Source organism: Zonotrichia leucophrys, chromosome 4A, assembly GCF_028769735.1.
Source record: "Zonotrichia leucophrys gambelii isolate GWCS_2022_RI chromosome 4A, RI_Zleu_2.0, whole genome shotgun sequence".
In the NCBI taxonomy this organism is placed as follows: Eukaryota; Metazoa; Chordata; class Aves; order Passeriformes; family Passerellidae; genus Zonotrichia; species Zonotrichia leucophrys.
The window spans coordinates 11,653,368-11,677,409 of record NC_088174.1 but is presented as its reverse complement, the minus strand read 5'-3'; the positions used below and the strand labels follow the sequence as shown (position 1 = coordinate 11,677,409).

The following is a 24,042-nucleotide window of genomic DNA, read 5'->3' as shown; positions in this document are numbered from 1 at the left end:
TACTTGGGTGTTGTCTGTTCACAGCAGCCCAGCATGGATGCAAAGTGGGTGGATGGAGCAAAGCCACTGTTTAAAATCAGAATCCATTTGGACTCTACCATTTACACCCAGGTAAGTCAAACACTTTAAAAATTTCCAGCACAAATGCAAAGGAAGAGACTGCTGTGACTCTACTAGAGCTAAGCCAAAGGTAGTGTGGGAGAGCCCTGATACCTGGTTTGCAAAGCAGCACTGAGATATTCCTGAAGCAGCAAGGCTGGGATCTGCTCCTTGGTTGGATGGGGTGAGATAATTGTGTGACTGAATGAGCCTGGGGAGAGGCTGATGTTCCCTTGCCCAGTTGCACTGTAACTGGCAGGACCAAGGAAACATTTGAGCAAATGACCTGCTTCAATGAGGCAAAAGAGAGACCTGGTGGATGTTAGAGGTTCCCCAAATTGTAGAATCATTAATGTTGAAAAGACCTCTAAGATCGTTGAGTCCAAACTAGTATTAGACTTTTTATTAAGTTTTTTTAAAAAACATTCTCTGACAGCAGCAGGCACAAGAAAACAGTCCTGGTTTCCCTTTGAAAGCAGTTCAGGCTGTTTTACCAAGCCCTGGTGTGTTCTGCTGTCTTATGGTAGTGATGGACTTTCCTAAGTTTCACATGATGTGCAGCAACGATCCCCAGCACATTCTCTAGGGCTGTCCTGTCAGCACTGCTCCTGGGGGAATGCCCTTGGCTGGATGCCATCAGCTACATTTACATTCAGAAAAAATGGCTTTCAGCATCTAATTCTGGTTTTGGAGATTTACTGACTCTGTATAGCACTGAGAGCAACACAGTAGTTATGCTTCCTCCCAAATTACATTTCCAGATGCTTTTCAGATTTAAATAACCCAGTAATTAAATCTAACCTGGGAGGAGGAGGGAGAGTAATGGGAAGGAGAGTCTGCCCCAGATGGGCAGTAGGAGGCTGGTGAGGCAGTTTCTGTGAGTTGCTGCTGTTGGGAGGGTTTCTGTTTCTCCAGGCCAGTGCTGGTTGGGGACTGGGGCTCAGGGTAGTACAACCACAGCAGAATTTTAACACTGCTGGATGTTTTGTGCTTAATATTGAGGTTAGTTGGGACATGGGGTTTGCTGGGGACATGGCCCACTGCTGCAGGAAAGGCGCCAGATTTCCAAGTGCAAGCAACAAAGTAAAGACTGACAGATGCTGAGGCTGCTGAACTGACCTTGTTTGTCTTTTCCAGGACATGCACTTGCACAAATTCTTCCACCACTGCCAGCTGGTTCAGGCGGGAGCCAAGGAAGTGCCAGGAGAGCTTGTTAAATACCTGAAGGTGAACAGTGCCTGTCAGTGGGCTTCATTTGTGTTCTTACAGACTGTCAGCAAACACCCAGAACCCTGCCCTGTGGGAGCACACCCCTGCTGGGGCCACTGCATTGTGCAGTACCCTTACTTTTGCTTTATCCTATCAGATGGGCTAGGATTTAAATTAAATGTTTTTTCATGTCCCTACATTCATTTTATCTCGTCAGACGATTTTCTGTGTGCTGCTTCCCTCTGCCTTCCACAAGGGATGAAACAAGCAGTCAGCATTGCTCTGCCATGCTCAGGGCAAAGATCTCTCCTGGTGCACTCACACTCTCCTCCCTTGCTGCTCTAGCTTTGATTCAGCCCTTTAAACTCTAGCACAATTGCTTGTTTTCTGGAAGCCCATTCGAAACACGAGGTTTTTTCCAGGCTGAAAAAGATCAGTGAGATTATCAGCCAGTTAAATTTGAGCAGAGGTGACCTATGACCTAGACCCAGCTTTTTGGAAATCACTGCAGCATGAGTAAGGGCTTTGGAGCAGGTCCAACAAAGGCTTCTGCAGGGAATATTATTCTTGGCTGTTTACTGTCCTTGTTTCCTTCCATAACTGCCTGTTTTTGAGAGCGGTGCTGTAGCAACAGCTCCACTTCCAGTGGTGGGGATGTATCACCACAGGTTTACTTAATATGTGTCAGATAAGGTATAAATATTTTAAGAAATAGAAATAATAGCAGGTTTTGAAGCCAAGCACTAAAATTACAGTAGCTTTGTTGTGAGCATTTTGCCAGGTCCCAGCCCTGCCAAGCCCCAGCACCCTCACTGCAGCCTTCAGACAGGGAGATAGGTATGTGCTAACCACAAGTGAGGGAATCTTAACCACCACCTCCTCAATAACTTCAGTAATTTAAGTAGCTAGATAAAGATTTAAAAACCTTTTGTTAGATTTGCAGGTTTGAAATCTGAAAGTGAAACGTGCTGTGTTTCCTAGATTCATATCATGAGCTTCAGTCACAAGAGCTCTGTGAGTCTGGTGGAGAGCCTGTGCATGAGACCATCCTGACCTTCACCAAGTGCCTTAAAATCCATTTTCAATAGCAAGCTATGCTCTTTGAAAAGAAAAGTCTCTCTGAAAGTCATTGGGCAGCAGTTTTTCATGCTCCAAAGGCATTTGTGGAAATGGGACTTCAAAAAACTGGCACAAGTGATGGGAAGACTTAAGAGCAAAACTTAAATTCTGGGCTTTTCAAATCAGATTGGTAGCATGTGACCTCTAATGAAGTCATATCTGCCTGGAACACATCTGAGAGTAGGATTAATACCTGCCATGAATGATTTATGTTTCTCCCTGAGGGTTTTCAGCTGGGATGTGTCAGCAGGTCCTGCTAGGGGTCCCAGTTTTCCTGTCCTCCAGTGGGCTGAAGCATTTGCACACCCTGAAGCCTTTGCTGTCCCATTGCCACAGAAATGTCTGAGGACTGTAAACGTTTAACATCTGCAACACGTTGAACTAAAAGTGTCTGTGTTCTGAACATTTGTTTTAGTGTTTGCACGCCATGGAGATCCAAGTAATGATTCAGTTTCTACCTGTAATTCTTATGCAACTATTTAGAGTCCTCACAAACGTGACGCAGGAGGATGAAGTAGCTGTCAACTGCACCATGTGAGTGCTGGCTGAACCTTCCAGGGACAAATGCAAGGCCATGAATGGCAAAAGCAGGGTCTGTTTTCCCAGGAGAGGGTGCTAAGTGACAGCACTGGCTGTCCCCTGCTGCTGTCTTCCCCTCGATGGTGTGGGTGGCATGGGGGCATTGTGGGGCTCTTCTCCTGGGAGTGGTGTGAGGAAAAACGTGGTACTTTAAAGATACTCCAGGTTTGTTTCTCAAAAGTGAAAGGGTTTGGTGGCTCTGGGAGCTGAGTTGTCTTATCAAAGGGCTGCAGAGTGCCCAGGTGTGTCCCAGCTGCAGATGTGGGGAGCAGTGGCCTAGTCTCATCCCAGCATGCCAGTCCCTGGTGCCAGGACTGCTCCCGGTGCCCTGGGGCTGCTGTGGGGCTGCTGCAGCTCCAGCTGTGCAGGCTCTGAGCTCCAGCAGCCCCGAGAGGGCAGCAGTGACCCAGGCAGCACTGCAGGAGCTGCAGCCAGAGCACCTTCCCTGCAGGGAGAGCAGCCAGGGCACCTTCCCTGCAGGAGCTGCAGCCACAGCACCTTCCCTGCTCTAGCCAGAGCACCTTCCCTGCCTGGCACCAGCAGTGACTCCTGGATCCCAGAGATGCACTAAAACATGCAGAACATGCACTTTCCTCCCGTGGTGCTGCCTCAGAGCAGTGCTGCCTGCACAGGGGTGCTGGATGTCACCCTCCTCTGGTCCCTCCATGTGTCAGGAGCATCCTGCTCCCATGGAACTGGAGGCTGAGCGCCAGTCCCCAGGGATGTGGTGCCTGTTGCAGTCACAGCCCTGCCCCATGTGGTGTGGGTCATGAGAACTTTTCCTTTGTGGAGCACTGTAATTCCACTCTGAAGAGGGTGAGGACAGGGCAACAGGTGACCCCAGGTACCTGTTGGCTGACCAGCTCCCACCTTCATTTCCAGAGATTTTTATCAAAGCTTGGCCTGATGCTTTCCAATTTATCACTATCTTTCTGTTTAATAACATCTCTTTTCTCATCAGATTTTCATGGTGGAATTTAAAACCCACTTTATCTGATAAATGGCTTGTAAGCTCCTCCTTGTGGTTTGCCCTGTGGGGTCTGTGACAACATGCAATGGCTTGTTGTTCCTTCTGGCTGGGAGTGGAATGTAAATCCCCAGTAGTGGCTGGGGAAACCGGGCCTTGATCAGCCGCCTGGGAGTGAGTCCAGAGGGCTGGCATGTTCTCCAGCATCTGTTTGACCTTCCCACACTGCAAGGCAGCAGCCCAGAATAATCCACTGCATGTAACAAGGAGCACATGATGTAAATAAATGATAAAAAAAAGAAGTTTCTAGAATTAATAAATCCTGGGGATGCAAGGAGGTATCAGAGTATAACAAGGATGGAAAATGTTCTGTCTCATCTCTTTGTGCAAGGAGTGCTAAAAGTCAGCTTGTCTGGGCAATTCCTGGGCCAGCACAGAAGTGTAGAAGAGGCTTTGGGCACCTCATCTGAGTGTTTTGTGCAAGGGTGGTGCAGAGCTGTCACTGTGCAAATCAGGCCGTGCCAGTGGCCTCTTGAGGCTTTTGGGGTTGGGCAGGTGGGACACGTGTGTGTGTCTGCTTTTGTGAGCTAGAGGAACTTGCCCTTGTGTGGCTGCTGAACACAAACCACATTTCTCCCCAGGGTTCTTCTGCACATCGTGTCCAAGTGCCATGAGGAAGGGCTGGACCACTACCTGCGCTCCTTCCTGAAGGTCAGTGCTGACACACTGCCCCTGTGGGGACAGCTCACCTCACCCTGCTGTTTGCCTCAGTCAGGGGTGACATGCTGCCCCTCGAGGCTCCCTGTGGGGACAGCTCACCCTGACCCTGCTCTTTTGCCCCAGTACGTGTTCCGAGCCGAGAAACCCAGTGCCAAGCAAGCCAAGATGACCCACGAGATCCTGGTGCTTTCCATGGCCACCATCTTGAAGCAGTCAGCAGATTTTCTGGCCATCAATAAGCTCCTCAAGGTGAAGTATTGGCAGTACTTGGCTGCCAAGGGCAGAGGGGAAGGAAAGGGGGTCTGGTGTAAAGCCCAACACTTACCCCCATCTAAACCCTCTGCAGGGCAAACCTTGCATGCAAACCAACTCCTTGCACCACATCCTTGAGGTTCTCCCATTAAAACAGAGATGAATTCTTGCGGGGAACCTCTGTTTAGGCCCACCACAGAGGACAGCAAAGGGCTGTTCATTTGGCCAGTTTTACCTATTTTCCCCAAGCCACACCTGAAGGGTGACTCATGGGAGGCAAACTGAGTTTCTGCCCCTCTGGGCCTTTGCAGGGCTTGCACCCCAAACCCTGCTGGTTCTAGGAATGGTGCATTTGGGATCCAGAGGGACTAAATCTATTCCCACCCTAAGACTGGCAGGACATCTGTGGGTAGCAAAGGCAGCTATTCCAAGCCAGCTGTGCAAGCACAGCTGTGCTCACAAAAAGCCACTTGGATGTGAGCTTTCCCTCCCACACAGGTGCTTCCCCACATAGTTGGGAGTATCAGTCATGTTCAATCCTGCTGAGAAAAGTAATAGTATTCTTTGTTCATTCTAGTACTCGTGGTTTTTCTTTGAAGCACTGGCAAAGTCCATGGCAATGTACTTACTGGAAGAAAACAAAATCAAGGTAAATATAAATTTGGTCAATGTTGCATTACAGAACTGTCACAAACTCCTCCAGAAGCTTTTCTGAAAAGCTATGTGACTATTAAAAAAAAAATCTGCCAAGCTGAACAGCTTCACTTTCTTTTTCACGTCACTTTTCCCTTTTCCACCCTTTCACTCTCAGTTGTAGTTTAGAAATTCCAGCAGTCCTTATGGCTTGTGCAGCCTCCTTTTCTGTCACTACCTGCTGCAGCTGCTGCCAATACTCTCTTTAATCACTGTTTCATTAGGAAGCAGCAAAAACAAACACTCAAGAGCTCGTGCCTGAGCTCAGTTGTCCCAGCTGAGCTGAGCACTGAGCTGGGCTGTGCTTTCAGCTGCCCAGAGGGCAGAGGTTCCCTGAGTCCTACCAGCACGCCCTGCACTCGCTGCTGCTGGCCATCATCCCCCATGTCACCATCCGCTACAACGAGATCCCTGAAGAGTCCAGGAATGTCAACTTCAGCCTGGCTAACTTCCTGAAGGTCAGTATTTCTTCCCTTCTCCCAAGATTTGATAGATTGATAATGAGAAATATGGAGCAAACAAACAAATGTGGTTTTAATTTATCTTGCCTTTGTTTTTTTCAGTTGTAAAAACTCTCGAGGGGATAAGCTGTCCTAGGAAAGAAACCTTTCCCTTTCCAAAGAGACAGTAACTCTGTGTGTTACTGAGGGTTTTCAGGCATTCCTAGCAACTGTTTGGAACCTGAAATATATCTACTCTCATTTTAAATATTTCTATTGTCCACTGGAGACTTAAGTAAATTAATCCAAATTATTTCACAGAAACAGGATCATATATTGGAAAGTCAGCAGCAAGCCAGAAGATGAAATCTGGCTGCTGGCAGGACAGTAGTATGGAGGGGATTTAGGATAATTGCTTTTATTTTTAATGGTTGGTCACATGTTGCTATTTCTTCCCCAGCGTTGTTTGACCTTTATGGACAGAGGATTTGTTTTTAACTTGATAAATGATTACATTTCTGGATTCAGCCCAAAAGACCCTAAGGTAAGCAGTGGGTTTCTTGAAAAGTGGTTTGCAGCTGTACATGTCTACATCAGTCAAAGCTTTGTAGTGATTATTTTACACAACTCTTGGAGGTCTTTTAGACTCTGTTCCTGCAGAGTCTTTTAGAGGCAGAGACCTCTTTATCTGGGCTAAGAGCCTGTAGCCAGATGTTCTTTAAAGTAATGTAAAGAGTCAGGATGACAGGAAAGAGTGGTCAATAGCCTGGATGAAAAAGACAAAGAAGTCCCAAGTGACATCTGTATGCATTGACACTTGGGCAGAACAACACAAGAATTTGCCAATTATTTGTGAGTTTCACCAGATGCTGTTTATTAGAAAGCATAGATAGATTTATTAGATTCTTCAACCCTTGTGTAACAAGTGCATTGAACTGGAAGAAAATGGGCCAAACTAAAAACATGGTTTGTGTTTGTCTTTTTTTACCTCAGCTGCTGGTTGAATACAAGTTTGAATTTCTTCAAACTATTTGCAATCATGAGCACTACATTCCTCTGAACTTACCAATGACATTTTCCAAACCCAAGCTGCAAAGAGTTCAAGGTATGTTCTTTCTTAAGAGGTTGTCTAAAGAACTACAATTTATTAGTCCTGATGGCTTCTGACTGGCTGAACTTTGGTTTGGTGTCAAGGAAATGTATGTTCTGGTTAGGACATTAGCCTCAGGACAAGATGTTTTCTGTCAGGTTTATATAATTTTGTTCCAGAATGATATGCAGTCGGTCTTTTTGGTATTTCCTATATTTAAGTTTACATGGGACTAGCAATAGCTGGAAGACAACTGCCTGTGTTTCAGTAAGTAGAAAAATTTACTGCAATTTAGGCAAATTTATTGCAGTGCAATCCTTTGTTCTCAGGAGTGTCAGCCTGCCCTGAGAAGTGGGGGGTCCTGTAGGGAATGGGGGTGCAGGAGAAGAGATGGAACTGACTGCCCTGCTGCCAGCTGTCCCTGTGGCCCCCAGAAGGGGATCAGGTCACCTTCTGCTCTTACACTGAACAAGGCACAGCAGGGCACAGTGTGCTGGAGCTTGTTCTACACCTGAGGGCAGCCAGCAGAGCTGGAGCCTGTCCTTGGTGCTCACCAAGGGTGTTTGTGCTGTGGCACCCCCACACATCACTCTGCTGTCACTGTCACACCCTGTTCTCTCTGCCTGAAGCTGCTCAGCAGGGCTGGAAGGGGCTCACAGGGGCTGAGCTGAGCCTGTGTGCAGGTGCTGTGGCTGCAGCTCTGGCTCTGCTGGCAGCCCCAGGGGTGCTGCAGACAGAATCCCAATCCCTCTCACGGCTCATCTGTGCTACACAACTGCAGTAAGGATTGCCAGGTTTGGTGCCAGCAGCCTGGCCAGTGTAAGTACTGGAGAGGAGGGTGAGGATTGGGATCTCCCATGTAAAAGCCCTGTGCATTTATGGTTGCGTGATGTGTTCTGGTGGAGGAAGGGGGATGTTTGGCTGTGCCTCACAGTGAAGCCATACAAGTCCCAAAGTGGTTCCACACACATACAGCTGGTAAAAGCAGAAGTAAATGAAATATCCCTTATTTTGGTAAATATCAGAGCTTTCTGGAGCAGCTGCTAATCTCTTCAGTTTGGCTACTTGCCTGGCATTGTTTAACAAAGAGTATTGCTAGAAACAGCCAAGAAAAACACACCCACAGCCTCCCTGGTGATTGTTACAGGCATGGTAACATAAAGATGCTCTTTCTTGGTTAACATTCACCTTTGCCTTTGTGATGGTTGAATTGAAGAGCTGTAAGGGCAGCTCCTCTTTTCTGCTATGTTTTATTGTGACTGGACCTACCTGCTGAGGTTCACATAGAGCCCTTGGTAGCAGAGGTGCCTTTGCAATGGTGCCATGGCAGAGCCATGTGGGGATGCACCTTCACTGCAGACCTGGCTCCTTTATGGACACAGCTGTGGTACAGGGCTCAGGAGAGACCCTGCTGGTGTGTCTGACCTCTTCACCAGCCTGTGTGGCTGCAGGGAGGGATGCCCAAACCCCTGCTGCTCTGTCTCTGGGAGGAGAAGGAATAGCCCTCAGGGAGGTGGGCAGAGAGAGCTTCTGCAGCTTCAGCCACTGCAGATGGGCACCCTGGCAGAGCACAGCCCTGCAACCACATCCTGTTGGGTTGGAGTGCTGCATCTTGGAACAGCAGCTCTGAAACCTCCCAGCCAATGCAGGGCTGGTTGTTGGTCTGTCCCTGCTGCCTCACGTGGGGACAGCAGCCAGAGCAAGCCCCAAGCTCAGCCTCATGGTCAGAGCACACAATTACTTTTGCAGTGTTGTGATGGGAAAGAATCCAAGGGATTGACAGAAGCTGGAAGTTAAGCAAAGGCCTCACAAATAATATTAAAACATGGCATACTGTCCTGTTTCTCCAAGATTTAGAGCATTACTAGTTCCTCTTTATTTTTGCTGTCTTTTTATTTGACTCTTTTATTTTTACACATAATTAGAATTTTTTTCATTTGCTGTGGAATGGTTCACTTCAGTGGGTAGGTCCAGCTGGAATGGGCAACTCCTCTAATGCTGAATTAAGTATGCACTTTCCAATCAGTTAGCTTGCATCCAACTAATATAATAACCATGATGTGAGACAATGAGGCATTTGCTAACGTGACTAACAGTGAAAGCTAGGTAATGTTCCAAATTGCTTTTTCTTTCCTCTGAATCAAAGTTTCACAATCCAGTAAATGCTACTTTTGAATCAATGAGTTTAAAAATATCTTTTGCAGCCACAGAGCTGTTGGAACCCTTTGACTGGGATTTTCAAAGCTGAATGCACCCTGCCTTACCACAGAAGAACTTTCATACCTGTGGGGTTTTGGGGGAAAAAAAGTCTGAGCTGAGCAAATGACATTTGTACTTTTGGGGGAAGAACAGAGAGCTTTGGGGTTATCCCTGTGGTGGTTCTAATTTGGTGAATGGCCTGGCAGAGGTGATGGTGCAATGACTGTTATGTCTTGCTCTGAACAGACTCTTGGAACATTTCCCTTAACCATTGCCTTGTTGTTTCTTTCAGATACAAATCTTGAGTACAGTTTAACTGATGAGTATTGCAGGCATCACTTCCTCGTGGGGATGCTTCTTAGAGAAGCCTCTGTTGCCTTGCAGGACAATTATGATATCAGATACACAGCCATCTCAGTCTTAAAAAACCTCCTCATCAAGCATGCCTTTGATAACAGATACCAGCACAAGGTCAGGCCTGTTTTGTTGGCTTTTTAACTTAATGTTGTTGCATTTTATGAAAAAAACCCCACATACCAGAGTTTTAGATATTGCAGGATGCACCAAAAGTATTCTAATTGTTTTTTAGGGAACTGTTTTAAATAACTGACAGTTATGGAACAACAGTAATAGCTCAGAAACCATCTAGGAAATAAAACTGCAGCCCTCTTACTCATGCTGAGTATTTAGATAATTATCCCTAAACCATTAAGGAACTTGAGAGAGTCATTAGCCAAGAGTTGTTCAACAAAATGGGGACATTAGTGATGTTCTGGTCTTGGGCCTAAATTCATGTCCTGTATTAATATGCTATAATCAGGAAACAGAGCTGATCTCTGTTACAAGTCAGCTGCATGTTTTACTGATTAGTGACTCAGAGGAGAGGATCTTGATTCTCATGAGGTGCTGGATTTCCTCTGGGTGGGTCTCAGTTTTCTTTGATCAGCGGCTCAGCACGCGATGATGCTGAAAGAGGCTGGAAATGGGTTTGTTTTACCTTAGTGCTGCTCCCTGCTGACCCACATGTCCTCCAAAGTGCTCAGCTATCTGTGCAGACACTGCCTGCCCTTGCTCTAGCCTGAAAACATGCCTCTGTGTAATTTTGGTCCTCACATTGCTCCTAGTGTGCTGCATTCTTGGTGTTATCCAGGAACATGGATGGCTGCCTGGCATCGAGGGTGGGAGAGTGCCCCAAAGGTGCCAGGGGCTCTCATGGGCCCAGAGCCAGCTCCTCTTCCCTCCATTCTCTGCCCCTTTAAGGCCTGAGCTGGAGCTGGGCTTGCTTTGCTCTGCAGTGAGGATCCATGAGTAACTCAGGAGCTGTTTGCTCCCTCAGTGTGCAGCACTGCCCTGACTGCTCAGAAACTCCCCTGTCTTACTGCTGTAAAAGGTTCTACTCAATTTGCAAGCCTTAATTTTTTTTTTTAAATCTTTCAGCCCAATTTAAAATAATATATGTCTAACAAAAAAGAATTGGATGTAAAAGAGTCCTTCATTTAGAAAATGTCAACCCAATCATTTTGATCTGTACCAGTTAGTCCAAATTAATCTGCTCCTACAAACTGTTTTCACTAGAAGCATTTGCTGTGGAGAATTTCTGACTGGAAGCAGTAGCCAGCACAGGCATGGAGCAAATATTACTGTTACATTACTCCTGGGTGTTGCACTTAAAAATCAAACTATGCAAGTCAAGTGCCAGTTAAAGAGTTAGGAAATCCAGGACTTAATTTTTCACACATCTTGTGGGACTGGGAATGTTATTGAGCCTCCAATACCCCCGAGTGCCCCAAGCTTATTGCTAGAAGGGTAATACCTCTCTGGCAGCTCTAGAAGTGGAGGTGAGAAGCCAAACCAGCTCACATTCTTGAACCCCACATACAGTGTCTAAATACAGATATATGTCTGTATGTGTTTTGGCTCAAGTGTCACATTCACATTCTCTGAAAAAATCCCTTTGCCCAGGAATTTTCTCCTGGGAAGCTGCGAAGCCTCAGAGAAAAAGGGAAACAATTATTATCTCATTTGCTTCTCCTCTGTTTTGCTCATGTGGAATGTGTTTGGAGATTGTTTACCCACAGGTGATTGTTTCATTGGATTCTGCTGTGAGTTGTTTTGTCTCATTGGCCAATCAGGGCCAGTGTCAGGACTCTGGAAAGAGTCAGGAGTTTTCATTATTATCTTCTTAGCATTGTGGAAGTATCCTTTCTGTATTCTTTAGTATAGTATAGTTTAGTATCCTTTAATATAATATAATACCTTAAAATAATAAATTAGCCTTCTGAGAACATGGAGTCAGATTCATCATTCCTTCTTGCCACGAGAGTTCCAGCAAATACAGGAGTTACCCTTTCTTCACTCCATTGGGAACCTGGGCTCTTACTGAGATTTTTCTGCCTTCAGAACCAGCAGGCAAAAATTGCCCAGCTGTACCTGCCGCTGTTCGGGGTGCTCCTGGAGAACCTGCAGCGCGTGGCCGGCCCCGAGGCCCTGAGCTCCTGCCCTGCCTCCAGCCCTGTGAGTCAAGCTGTGCTGCCTCCACATCTGACATGTCTCTGGACAGGGTGTGCAGTGCCTGGGGGGAGCTGAGTCCCTCTGAGAGCACCGAGCTTGAGCAAGGCTTGGCCTGGGGCTCCAGCAGCTGTTCTGGGGAGTTGCTGCTTGGTCTTCCCAATAATTGTGTTTGTGGCTCCCAAATAGCCTTGGCCTTGCAGACTAGGCTCTCCTCCTTGCTGGGCCAAAAGAATAACAAATAGGATATCTGAGAAAAACAATTCAGAATTTCAACTCAAATGGTGAAAAAGAAAAAAACACTACCATGACTTATTTAATATTTTCTGCTATTCTTTGTACTCCTCCCCAAATCCTTTGTCTCCTTGTTAAAGAAGTAAGGAAAATTTTGTTTTCATCTGTGTTGTTTTTAAAACCTGCTCTAATCTGCCATTTTGTATTGCACTGATCCCTTCTATAAGAGAATAGGTGTTATCTTTGATTGGTCACAAAACCTTACATTGCTTTACAGGCATCCAGGGATGAATTCATATGCAGTTTTCCATCCCCATCAAGCAGATCCAGCCTGATTGCAGACAAAGATACAGGTAAATTAATTTTTCTAAATTCTAAATTTTCCTATTTATTTTAACACAACTGTTACCAGCCTGAAACACCCAAAACCCATTACCCAAAACGTGAAACAGTCATCTCCTAAAAGACCTCACAGACTGTACATGATTTTCCACAGATGTGGTGTCGCCCTAACTGTCCTTTCCAGATTTTTCCTTTTCCAGCTTTTGACACGGGGCTTTGGCAAGCCCCATCTGTGCTGTGCTGACAAGTGCAAAGGGTTTAACTGTGGGGTCTGGGGTTTTTTTCAGCCTGTGGAGCAGCCCTTCCAAATGGCCATTCAATAAAGAGAGAGGACTCAAAAGGATCCCTGAACTCAGAGGGAGCAACGAGTTCCCCGGATCAGAGTGAAAATGTAATGTACCAGGGTCTGGGCAGAGCAGCACAGCCTGCAGGCTGTGTGAAATAAGGGGGAGGAAAAGGAGTTCCCCGTGGTAACACTCTCCAAAGCCAGCTTCTAGATGTCTCTGGAAACAAACAGATTGATGTTTAGCAAAGGTCAGAGTCACAAGTCTGGTATGCTTTCCTTCTTCAAACATCACTGAGCCAAAAATAGAATGGCTGACAAATTGCTTGTTGAAGATGAAAGGCAAGATCTGTATGGAAAATCTCTGCTCCTGTGGTGCATCTGTCCATACTCAGATGTGCTCCCTGTGTGTGGGTGGCTCTGAGCCTGGCTGCACCTCAGTACCTGGTCTGGGAATTGGTTTCCAGATATCTGACAGCAAAGCAAAGCACCGTGGTGTGAGGTTGCCAGTGACCACTGACTAAAGATAAAGTGATTGCAGGAAAACCAGCCCAGGCAAGTAACCACAGGCCCAAACTTGCAGAAGGTGACTGTGGTCATGCCACAAAGACCTCTGACCCCACTGTTCAGACAGGGAGAGGTATTCAGTACTCTTCTTCTTGGCAGATTGCACACATGAAAATCAGATATTTGTGCAAACCAACCCCTGGTTTGCTTCAAGGCACTTTGCAGATATCTTGAGTTGGCGTGAATCATTGATACATCTTCAAAAACTTTGGCCCTTGTAACAAGCAAGGCAAAGATTATCTGGGCTCATGGCTGTGTCCTGACATGCTTAGAAGAGATAAGGCCTCTCCAACTCTCCTCCATAAATCACAGAGCTCCAGGGCTGAGTACAGCCGAGCACTTCACTGTCCAGCAAAGCCCTGAGCTCCAGCCCTGCTGATGGGCTTTGCAGGAGGTGCAGTGGCTTCCAGCTCAGCTCTTCCCCCATGGCCAGACATCCTCCTCTTGAATGTTCTTGAATGTTTTTCAGAGTTATTGAAAGCAATCTTTCTGTTAGGGAATGCAATATGCACAGAACCATGTGAAAGCAGTGCCCCATGGAGGAGCACAGCTTCAGCAGTGCTCTCAGAGGCAGACTCTGCTCATTGCCCCGCTCCCCTGGAGTGAATTGTGTGCTGACTTGATAGTTTGGCATGGTCAATAGCAGATCTCTGGCCATAGCACCATGTCTCCAACTCTAACATGATTGTTTATTTCTGCTTTATTATGACTCACATCCACAGCTTATCCCAGAATAAACAGCAAATAAGATCTGTGGATCCCTCTCCAAACATGAGAGGCAAAGCTTTAGGAGAAGCCTAGGGCTTCATTGTATTCATTTATTGAAGGATGCAGCTCAGGCCAGCACAGAGAATGCAATATAAAATTGCTGTAACTTTAGAAGTCATGCTTCCCACCACACAATGTCCAAGCCTTCCCCACATAAATTGACTCATCAGCAGGATTTCATGTATTTTGTCTGAGTCACTTAGTAGGAGGAAAATTGAAACACTTCCAAAAATCAAGGGGAGGAGAAAGTTCTTAAGATGAAACGTCCTCCTTTTTTAATAACTGATATTTTGTTTTAAAGTGTATGTCTTTAACAGAAAGTCAGACTTTTGCTTTAAATGGTGGCAGCCAGTGAGTTTTTGTTTACAGGAACTGGCTTTAGAAATGTCCAGGAGCTTAGCTGCTGCAGAGAGCAGGGGAAATGAAAGCAGGCTGCTGTGTATTTTGCTGGATAACCTGTCATTCTCTGCCCAGACATCTTTTCTCTGAGCAGAGAAGTGTTTGGGTGTTTGGTGATGTGCCCAGGATTCCCAGGCTGCTCATCACTGGCTGAGCTGTTTCCAAGGCACGGTGCTGTGGGGTGCCCATGTGGGGGGCAGGAGGGATGCAAGCACCCCTGGTGTGTGCCAGGCTTGCTGTGCCCATGCTGCACAGCCCTGTGCAGAGTCAGGAGCCCTCTGTGTCACAGCTGTGTCCCAGCAGATCCGCAGGAGCTCCATGAGGAGCAGCGTGTCCCACTGCAGCCGGCTGGACCAGTTCGAGATCCGGACACTTCTCATGTGCTACCTGTACATTGTGAAGATGATCTCTGAAGGTTGGTGCCTCCTGCCCACTGGGGGCTGCCAGAAAGACAAGGGACCATCAGTTTTGGTCTGTAAGGTCCCCTCTTTGAGGTTTTTAAATTCTCAGTGCACTGTTCTTCATTTTCTTTCAGATACTCTTTTAGCCTACTGGAACAAATTCTCCCCACAGGAGCTGATCAATGTCCTCATGCTTCTGGAGTGAGTATCACAAGGCTGCTGTTCAAACCCTGCACCTTGGTGTGGTCAGAATGGCTGAGGAGGAGAGCACACACTGTTCTGTGCAGCACTGGGGGTGTCTGGCCAGGTTGGAATGACATGCTCTTCCTCCCTCTGAGGAGAAGCAAGTGTAAATTGAGGAAGCTTGGTTTAGTGGCAGTGCCCCGTGCTCTGTCTGGGATGTGTCCCACCACCTGTGGGCTCAGCTTCCCCTTCACTGTCACAGCCTCCACTTTGCAGCAAATTTGGGAGAAGAGATGGGTGAGAAGACAGGGGTGTGCCATAGAATTTTGAAACCAAGAGTGTGAGGTCAAGTGACTTGTAAATACAGATGCAAGCCCTTGTGCAAGAACAGGGTGGGTTTTAAATGTTCTGGATTGTTCCTGATCTGCAAGATCTGTAACAGATACATTTCATTTTCTTCCTAGGGTGTGTTTATTTCACTTCAGATACGTGGGGAAGAGAAATATTGCCAGGTACTGCATCCTTCCATCTGGTGCTGGGCTGTGGGGGTCATGCCCGTGCTCCCTGCCCCAGCAGAGGTGGGGAGGGCTGGTGCACACCCACTCTGGGCAAACCCCAGTGGGTCTGGGGCTCTGCTCAGTGCCATGCCCTGAGCAGGGGCCCTTCATCTCAGCTCCCTGCCCCTTCCCTCCCCTCCAGCTCCTGCATGAGATCCCCAGGCTCAGGCGAGCGCAGGTTGGCAGTGTCCCCCCCAGCCAGCTGCAGGTGAGACAAGAGCCCCAGCTGCATCCCTGCTTCCTGAGCAGCATCCCTGCTTCCTGAGCAGCCTCCCTGCTTTCCTGTTAGCCCTAGGGCCTCCTGCAGCAGCAAGGCTGGCACAGCGCGGGCAGGCCCACTGGGACTGCCCCAGACTGGTGTGTTGGAGGAACAGGTCTCCATCCTGGTGCCTTGTGTGATGTGCAGTGGTGTGTTTGCTGCTGGTGCCCCAGGGCTGTCTGTGCTCCCCTTGCAGGGTGCAGGATGCCTGGCTGGCCAAGCACACGGCGGCCGAGAGGAAGTCGCAGACGATGCCGGCGCTGCGCAGCCGGGCCGGGGTGCGCCTGCAGCACCTGGGCAGCCTGGAGAGCTCCTTCACCCTCAACCACAGTACGTGTGCCAGCAGAGCAGGCACTGCAGCCTGGGGAGAACTGCATGGGGCCCTTTTACACTTGCTTTCCACAGATTACCCAGATTCTGCAGAATTGCCCTGGTCACCAGGCCTCCCTGCAGCATCCCTGGATGGGCGAGGGTGGCATTCAAGCCCCTTAAAAATCACCCCTGGGATTTAGGACTTGTGGGCTTTCTGTTCTTGCCTGTCTTGGCTCAGCTCCTTGGCTGAATGTGGGCAGGTGATGCCTTTGTTTGGGTAGGGAACAGGACAAGCAGGAGAACTGCACTGCCCAGAGACCTGTGCTGGGATCTGCTCTAAGCCTCTTCATGTGGGTGCATTTTGTCCCATTGAAGCACTTTGCCATCTCCCCTCTGGAGACAGCTGGGACACCTCATGCTCTGTCTGGCTTTAAAGACAGTGATATGAAGGGACAATGCAGGTACTGTTTTTCTAGTGTGGCATCAGGCTGAGGCGGCTTCTCTGAGTGGAGTTGGCAAATTCAGCATCTTGCTATTCTTGCATCATCTTCCAAACACACTGAACGTGCAAGGGGAGAACCTTATCTATATCAGGACTTAGATTTTTTGGGAGCTGGAGTGTTGAACACTGTTTCTTCCTAATTTTCTCTCTGTCCACAGATGCAGGCACCTCAGAAGCAGATATTGTGCACCAGGCATTACTGGAGGGCAATATTGCCACCGAAGTGTGCCTGACAGTCCTGGACACCATCTCTTTTTTCACTCAGAGTTTCAAGGTCAGCACTGAAATCAAAAATGTTGTTGAAAAGTGTGTTTTTATATGTGTGTGGATTTTGGTGATCTGTTCTGCTAGAGTGGAAGAATATGGAAGACTTTACAAAAGCAAATCATTTGCAGTTTGGTTATTTTCCAAAACAGTGTTTCACCGAGTAATTGTACCCATACACAATCTTTCCATTTCTTCAAAACTGCAAGGCCAGAGAAAATCCCAAGTATGTTATACCAAGATTGTAGTTTTTACAAAAATAGAATAAGAGGAAATGTATATAATGTAGAAAGGAGGGGCTAGAGAAAAGGGAAATGAATGTCCAAAAGTTTTAGAAGTTGCTCTTTTGTACCCTAAATTACCTAGAAGCAAGGCCCATTTTTCTTTGAATCGCTGTACAATAATATCTCTGGGGCTGAGGCTCTCCAGCTGTGGTTACCAGTGCAGACAGGACCAGCACCATGGGTAGAAGTTTTCTCCTCCATGTTGGGATTCCTACTTTTGGCAGCCATTGCCATCTACACAAGCCAAGGCCTCTGTGGTGAAGAGATCCCCAGGATGACAGCAAAATACTGTCCCAGAAATTCCCTTCCTGAAGTGTAGTCAGAGGAATCCTGCATGTAGCAACGTGTGGTGTCACAAGAACAGCTCTGGATTTCAAAGCAAGCACAATGAGCTTTTCCTTTTTACATGGAGATGAAGAGAAAGCTATTCAAAGCCTCTTCTTCCACTGCAGAGCCAAAAAGCCATCCTGGTGCAGATGTTAAATTACTCCTTGGAAGTTTGGTAACAGCGAAAGGATTTAGATGCAACATTTAAAACTTGCTTGACTTTCTCAGCTGCCTCTTTTGGAACATTGCTGAACCAAAAAACAATGTAATTTTCAAACCACAGGACAGACTGGATTCCCTTCCCCTTTAGTGGGCTTTGGCTTCACTTTTATGGCCACACCAGACACGAGTGGGTCCTGTGCTGCAGCAGCTGGGCTGGTGCTGTTCCACTGCCACAGGAAATGAGCTCAATGCAAAACTCTGGATCCTGAACTTACCACAAGGTCTGTGCAAGCTGGCAAAATCTGAGCCAGCCCAAGGACTGTGAGGACTGGCAGTGGGATGGGGGCTGTTGATTTCCTGTCAATACAGGAAATCCACATCCTTGTGTCATGCCCAAATCTCCTGCACAGCCCCGTGGGGATGGCAGTGGGCAAAGCCCACCTGGTCTGACACCAAACTGTATCAAAACCCCCAAGTAATTCCATTTTGCTATATCTACAAGATGCAAACTGGCAAAACTCTGCAGGAAACAAGGGAAGTAAAATTACTAACTACAGCTACTGATCTATCCAGTGAGAAAATGGGTCTTATTTTTTTTCTTCCCTCTCTCTCTTTTGGGCTGCAAACAAAACAGTTTTCAAGAAAAATAAAAAGAAATGAAAAAAAAAAAAAAAACCAGGGTGATAGTTACATTGGTAACAGCGTGTTTTGTTTAAAATAACTAGGCAACCAGTCACAGTTGCACAGAATATAGACTTAGGCTTTGGGATTAGTGATTCAGAAGTGATAAAATATTTTCGGTTTTTTTCTCTGCTGCAAAGATAGCCTCTGCTAACTACTGTAAGTTTTTATTGATTGTCACATTTTATTGGTTATATTTTTACTGAAGGCCCTGTTGCTTATCTGGCTCAAGAATTAATATGATTAATTGTGCAAAATTATCTCTGTCATTTCCAGCTTCAGGCACAACACTTCTGCTAAGCAAATTCTCCTGTTGCTTTTCAGACCCAGCTTTTAAGCAACGATGGCCACAATCCACTTATGAAGAAGGTTTTTGATATTCATCTGGCTTTTCTCAAAAATGGGCAGTCAGAAGCAGCCCTTAAGCACGTGTTTGCCTCTCTGAGAGCTTTCATTAGCAAGGTAGGTACAATGACAAGGGTGTGGGAGAACTTGTAAGTATGGCAGAGGCCAGTATGATTGAACTCCTGTTAACCTGATATTTTGGAGATGTGTTTTAGCTACACTGATTTAAAGAACAGCCCAGGTTACATTCTCTAGTTATTTATTATTTGTTGGGTATCAGGAAGCAAAGGAGATGTCATGAGGAATTGTCTGTTTGACCAAGAGCTGGTGCTTAAATCTTTGCCCCAAAGTGCCAGTGCTGTTGCTTGAATAATGCATGCACTGACAGGCAGCTCCTCAGCCACTGCTGGCAGAGATGATAGCTCTGCTGAACCTTGTTCTGTGCTCTCTGAGCCCTGACAGGTAGTGAGGCTGTTTAATGTCCCGAGCTCAAGCAGAGACAAAGCCACAGCTGACCACAAAGGAGCAGTGATTGATGCTGACATTGCCCTCTGCTCTTGCCAAAACCTGCCAATGCTCAAAAGGACATTTTTCCAGATCTGCTGTACATTATAACACCATTCCTCCCAAGCTGTGCAGTTATCATAAATACAAAATTAATTAAAACACCTCAAAGCCCTTGAGCACAACACTTCATTAATGAGGAAAATCCATGTGGCAGATTGCAGCCAGGCAGGGATGGTGTCTGAGTGGTAAGCAGCAAAGAGTAACTTTCAAAGGAGCTTGTGCACTAGCTCCTGAGCAAAATCTGATTAAAATGAGACTGCTAAACTGCTTTTCAATGGTGGAAAAAGTCTGTGCTTTTTACATTTCGCTGTAAGCGCACAGCGAAGCTGAGAGTTAGTGTAAGTCTAGGGCTGGATTTTGGTGCTAAGCAAACACATGAGAAGCAGAAATGCAGAGTTCTTGCTGGCTCCCTGTCTGCTCCAGGCAGCGTGGTCTCCTACAAGCTGTTTTTCCATGGGGCTTCTTAGAGCCTGCTAGATTGGCACCTGGCAGGGGCAGGAATCACTCGGTTTTTCTGCAGGGTTCAGTGCCTGTTTATTGCTCTGCCTTTCTTTTCACTTTTCTGCTTGCCTGTGATCTGCTTAGCCTCGAGATCCATGCTGCTGCAGATCTGCACACACCCTGCTCTCCCACTTGCTAGCCAAAAGTTTGTTTAGCCAGAAATATTTGTTTTGTGCCTATAGCAAATAATAGGCATTCCTTGCCTTCCTGACATATTTTCTGTGGGGTTTTTTTTTGAGTGTGAAGCCAGACCTGCACACCTGCTCAATTTGATCTCACTGTCAGCCTTCAAAGCCTGGAGCCCTTCAGGGCTTCCACACTTGCTTTCCAAAACATCAGTGGCAGCAAGGAGGCTGCAGGCTTGGCTGCTGCAAGGATGGGGCAGTGGGATTGTTTCCTTGGATTTAGTCTAAATTCATGCTGAATTTCACATCATGGGTCTTTAAAGACACAAATTATTGATTTCAGCTTTCTTGCATTTCCCCTATGGCAGGACATATCTTCTGTAAAAGCAAGATATGAGCCCAGCAGATGGTATCTAGAAGGAGGAAGTGTTTTCTTTGCCAACTCCATAACCACATGAGTCCCAAACTTCCTTTTAAGTCCTTTCAAGTGTTCTTCTGAGGCCTGAAGTGGCTATGGTGGCCAAGGCAGGTGGCCACTGCATTGTATGACAAGTCAAGGATGAAATGTTTTCCTGCAAGTTTGTTTTCAAATACTAGCTCTGCTCTACTTTGTAACTTCCAGAAAAGCCAAAGGGAGTTATACCTTTGTCACAGTTAGAATGGAAAACTTTTCATTTTTAGGACCTCCTGTAGCTAAAATTACAATGAAAAGAATCCCCCTCTTATTTGTGCTCACAGCAAATGGTTGCTGGAGGGAAAAAACTCCTGAGATGTATTCTGCTGCTCATAATTTGTCTTCTACATTAAACCCAGTTATTTGATAGGCAAAAGACTTTAAAAAAATGTTGCAAGAGGGCAAATAACAAAAATCTTCTGTAATTATTTGCATCTTTGGTTTTGGTTGCACGTGTGTGTTCTGGGAATTTGGCTAATGGACCATGCCCCATGAGGAGCACGGGGTCTCAAACAGACTGAACAATCTGAATAGGTAAAATCATGGTTGCCTGTTTTTGGCAGGAGATTCTCTGGGCCTGGGTGCCAGCTGCAGCAGCAGGAGCAGAGTGCTGCTGGGCCATCCCCAGCAGCCTCCACCCCTCGGGAGGTGCTGTTATCTCCCCTCCCCAGCAGGTCCCTGCGTGCCAGCACAAAGCCCTTCCTTGTTCTGCTTCCCTGCTCAGCCTCTGTGCCCAGGTGGAGGGAAGCCAAGGGTGGTGTCGCCTCCTGTGACCGCAGCCAGAGGGACAGACACACCCTGGCATCCCCAGGAGGCTGCTGCCCACTGGGACAGGTGTCCCACCTGTCTGCTGCAGGTGTCCCTTCCCAGGCAGGGCTGAGCTTGCCCTGACAGCTGTGCTCAGGGGTTTGCTGAGGGGACAGCCAGGCCACCAGGGTGTTCCCCTTGTCCCTGCTGCAGGTCCCTGAGCCCTGCTGTGACTGAGGGAGCTTGCACTGTGGCTTGGCTTGGTCCTGCTGCTCCCTGGGTGGCCCTGGCTGGGGAGGCAGGGCAGGTCACTGAATTTTATGCTCTAAGTGACAAGCATGTTTGCATTCCTGAGGGCATCCAGGCATGATTTTAGCTGTTTTTGGGGGATCATGTAGAAGTAGATGTGTGAGCATTGCAGGTCACATTTTCCAGTGAGGTTGGATTCCTGGTTGGGCTCTGATGGATTTTCTGATCTTCCAGATAGCACCTTGTGGTGGGAATGTCTGTGGGACCTCTCCTCTCTGCCCCACTGCTTGGGATTATGGCTTTTGGAAGAATGTAATTCTATCAGTCCAGTTTGGTGAGAATTTGCCAAAAATCCCAGATGTTGTCAGGGGAGGGGTTAGATGGACACAAGCAGTCACATCCCCAAGAAGCGTGACAGCAAAGTTCCCATCGGTCTAGGAAATGAGGTTAAAAATAGACCCCAAATTCATTCCCACAAATACTCTCAGGCTCAGAATTCTGGCAGAAGTTCTGCTGAGGCTGTCCAGGCTGGAGCTTAGTTTTTTGCCTTGCCCATCTGATCCCTATGCCATTTAGTGGTGTATTTTCTAATATTTGTTTGTCTCTTGTGAAGTTTCCCTCAGCATTTTTCAAAGGAAGGGTGAACATGTGTGCTGCCCTCTGCTATGAGATCCTGAAGTGTTGCACTTCCAAGGTGTCCTCCACGAGGAACGAAGCCTCTGCTCTTCTGTACCTCCTGATGAGAAATAATTTTGAGTTCACCAAAAGGAGAACGTTTCTGAGAACACATCTTCAGGTCAGTGGCCAGAGAAAAGCTAGAGACAGGACACCTCAGATTGAATGAACAGTCACAGCAACAGAGCTCTGTGACCTCATACCTGCAGAGGATCCTGCCATTGCCATATGGACCAAAATCCTCCTCTTTCCAGGCTTTGCCTAATTCAGTGACTGGTCCAAGCACCTTTAGGTAAAATAATTGCCATCAAGTACTCCAAGCTGTTGAGTTTTAGTGTATCAGACACATCTCTGTGCCAGAGACTGGCTGGGATAGGGTGGAAGGGACAGCTGCCCTTAAGGCAGGAGAAGGGATTTCCTAGGAGCTGCTGCTTTTTTGGCATTGGTAGTTTTTGAAGTAGTTGTAGATACCATGGGGGACAGATGAATACCCTCTGGTTGTAAAGAATCACAGAAGGAGGTAGCTAATGTCCAAACAGGGATTCATATTAGAATAGTTGGATTGTTGGTTCTGCAAAGCAGTTTGGTCCTCTGGGGAGTGCCTGTCCTTGGGGGATGTGAGAGCTGAGCCACAGCACCAACCACTGCTTACGTGGTGGAAAAGATGTGATGCTTTCCTGTCAGCATTTTGTTAACTGTGACCTTAATAAAACCCTTTTATTAGGGCTTGTTTAAATAAAGCCTCTACCTTGTCCCACAGATAATAATTGCAGTGAGCCAGTTAATTGCAGATGTGGCCCTCAGTGGTGGGACCAGATTTCAGGACTCCTTGCTCATCATTAACAACTTTGCAAACAGCGACAGGCCCATGAAGGTGAGTTGGAGATGTCACATCCCACGTGTGCTATCAGCCATTGATGCAAGCCTGGGGACAGACTCCAGGAAACTCTGTTTAAGGGTTGGGCTAATGACTGGAACTGTGATTTATAGGCTTGTAGTAGGCTGCATTTGCTCAGTAAACAAGTGTTGTGCCAGCAGCAATAGGACCAGCTGCTCAGGCAGGTCGTGCTCCAAACTTGAGGCCTCACACCAAGGGAAGGGAGCTCAGCGGCTCAGATTGTGCTTTGCCATGTTCTGCTTGCCAGATTGTCCAAAGAGCTTTCCAGGAGCTCCCAGCTTTGAGGGAAATGACAAGGGAGGGGCTGGTATTTCTGTTGCCTGAAGGTAATAACTAGCAGGATTTTGTTTTATTCAACTAAGTGTCAGTAATGTTAAGAAAGAGCTCTTATGTGGAGATTAATGATTGTATTTCTTTGGAAAATAATTGCCTGTCTTTGTGCTAGAATTAGTGGCTTGTACCCCATCCATTGAGCAATTGCAACGTGCTCCATTTCACACAGAGCAGCTGCCAAGGCAGGATAGGGGAAATTGAAAGTGTTTTTACAATTCCACGGTTATCCTGTGACCTAAAGAAAGGCTTAATGGGAGCTTCCATTAGGTGTTTAATTGTGATCTAACAAATTTATAGATAGGATATGCCTGGCGAAAACCTCAGTTCTTTTCTGCACACAGATGTTGGTAAGGGTTTTACTGAGCCATACTTTACTTGTAATTTACATCATGAGATGATCATGATATCAAGTTTTTGTGTTTGTGTAAGTGCAAGAGTACAGGAGAGGTTTCAACACACTGGAGAGACTGCCATGCACAGCCACAGCAGCAGCTGGGCTGCAGGAATCTGAGGAGAGGGAGCATAAACCAGGCTCATCATGGAGGGGAGAGAGCTGAGGGGGAGCCTACCTGCTCCTTTCCACAGCAGACAGTTTATAGAGGCATATTTAGACTCTTTTCAGAGGTGTGGAGTGAAGGACAAGAGGCAGTGTATGCAAGTTGCAGCAAGGGCAATTCCAGTTTTGCTTAAGAAAAAGTTATTTCCCAAGAGCACTGTGCAGCCCCGGGGCAGGGCCTAGAAAGGAGGT

The 24,042-nt window shown here is 46.9% G+C and overlaps 1 protein-coding gene across 4 annotated transcripts in view; it reads left to right on the top strand.

The window, feature by feature from the left end:
* The window catches only part of DOCK11 (dedicator of cytokinesis 11), a 75,728-nt gene that overhangs the window by 37,072 nt on the left and 14,614 nt on the right, over positions 1–24,042 (top strand). For 2 of the 4 annotated variants that reach the window (XM_064712542.1, XM_064712545.1), the window contains exons 22-43: positions 25–111; positions 1,237–1,326; positions 2,843–2,961; positions 4,615–4,684; positions 4,817–4,942; positions 5,523–5,594; positions 5,950–6,096; positions 6,539–6,622; positions 7,072–7,183; positions 9,660–9,838; positions 11,768–11,881; positions 12,387–12,462; positions 12,739–12,842; positions 14,772–14,883; positions 15,004–15,070; positions 15,517–15,564; positions 15,752–15,817; positions 16,065–16,198; positions 16,841–16,956; positions 18,725–18,862; positions 22,002–22,184; positions 22,824–22,937. In XM_064712542.1, coding sequence (XP_064568612.1) covers positions 25–111; positions 1,237–1,326; positions 2,843–2,961; positions 4,615–4,684; positions 4,817–4,942; positions 5,523–5,594; positions 5,950–6,096; positions 6,539–6,622; positions 7,072–7,183; positions 9,660–9,838; positions 11,768–11,881; positions 12,387–12,462; positions 12,739–12,842; positions 14,772–14,883; positions 15,004–15,070; positions 15,517–15,564; positions 15,752–15,817; positions 16,065–16,198; positions 16,841–16,956; positions 18,725–18,862; positions 22,002–22,184; positions 22,824–22,937 — 2,358 coding nt within the window. The remainder of the gene's footprint in view (positions 1–24; positions 112–1,236; positions 1,327–2,842; positions 2,962–4,614; positions 4,685–4,816; positions 4,943–5,522; positions 5,595–5,949; positions 6,097–6,538; positions 6,623–7,071; positions 7,184–9,659; positions 9,839–11,767; positions 11,882–12,386; positions 12,463–12,738; positions 12,843–14,771; positions 14,884–15,003; positions 15,071–15,516; positions 15,565–15,751; positions 15,818–16,064; positions 16,199–16,840; positions 16,957–18,724; positions 18,863–22,001; positions 22,185–22,823; positions 22,938–24,042) is intronic. The other 2 variants (XM_064712543.1, XM_064712544.1) reach the window with 2 other exon arrangements.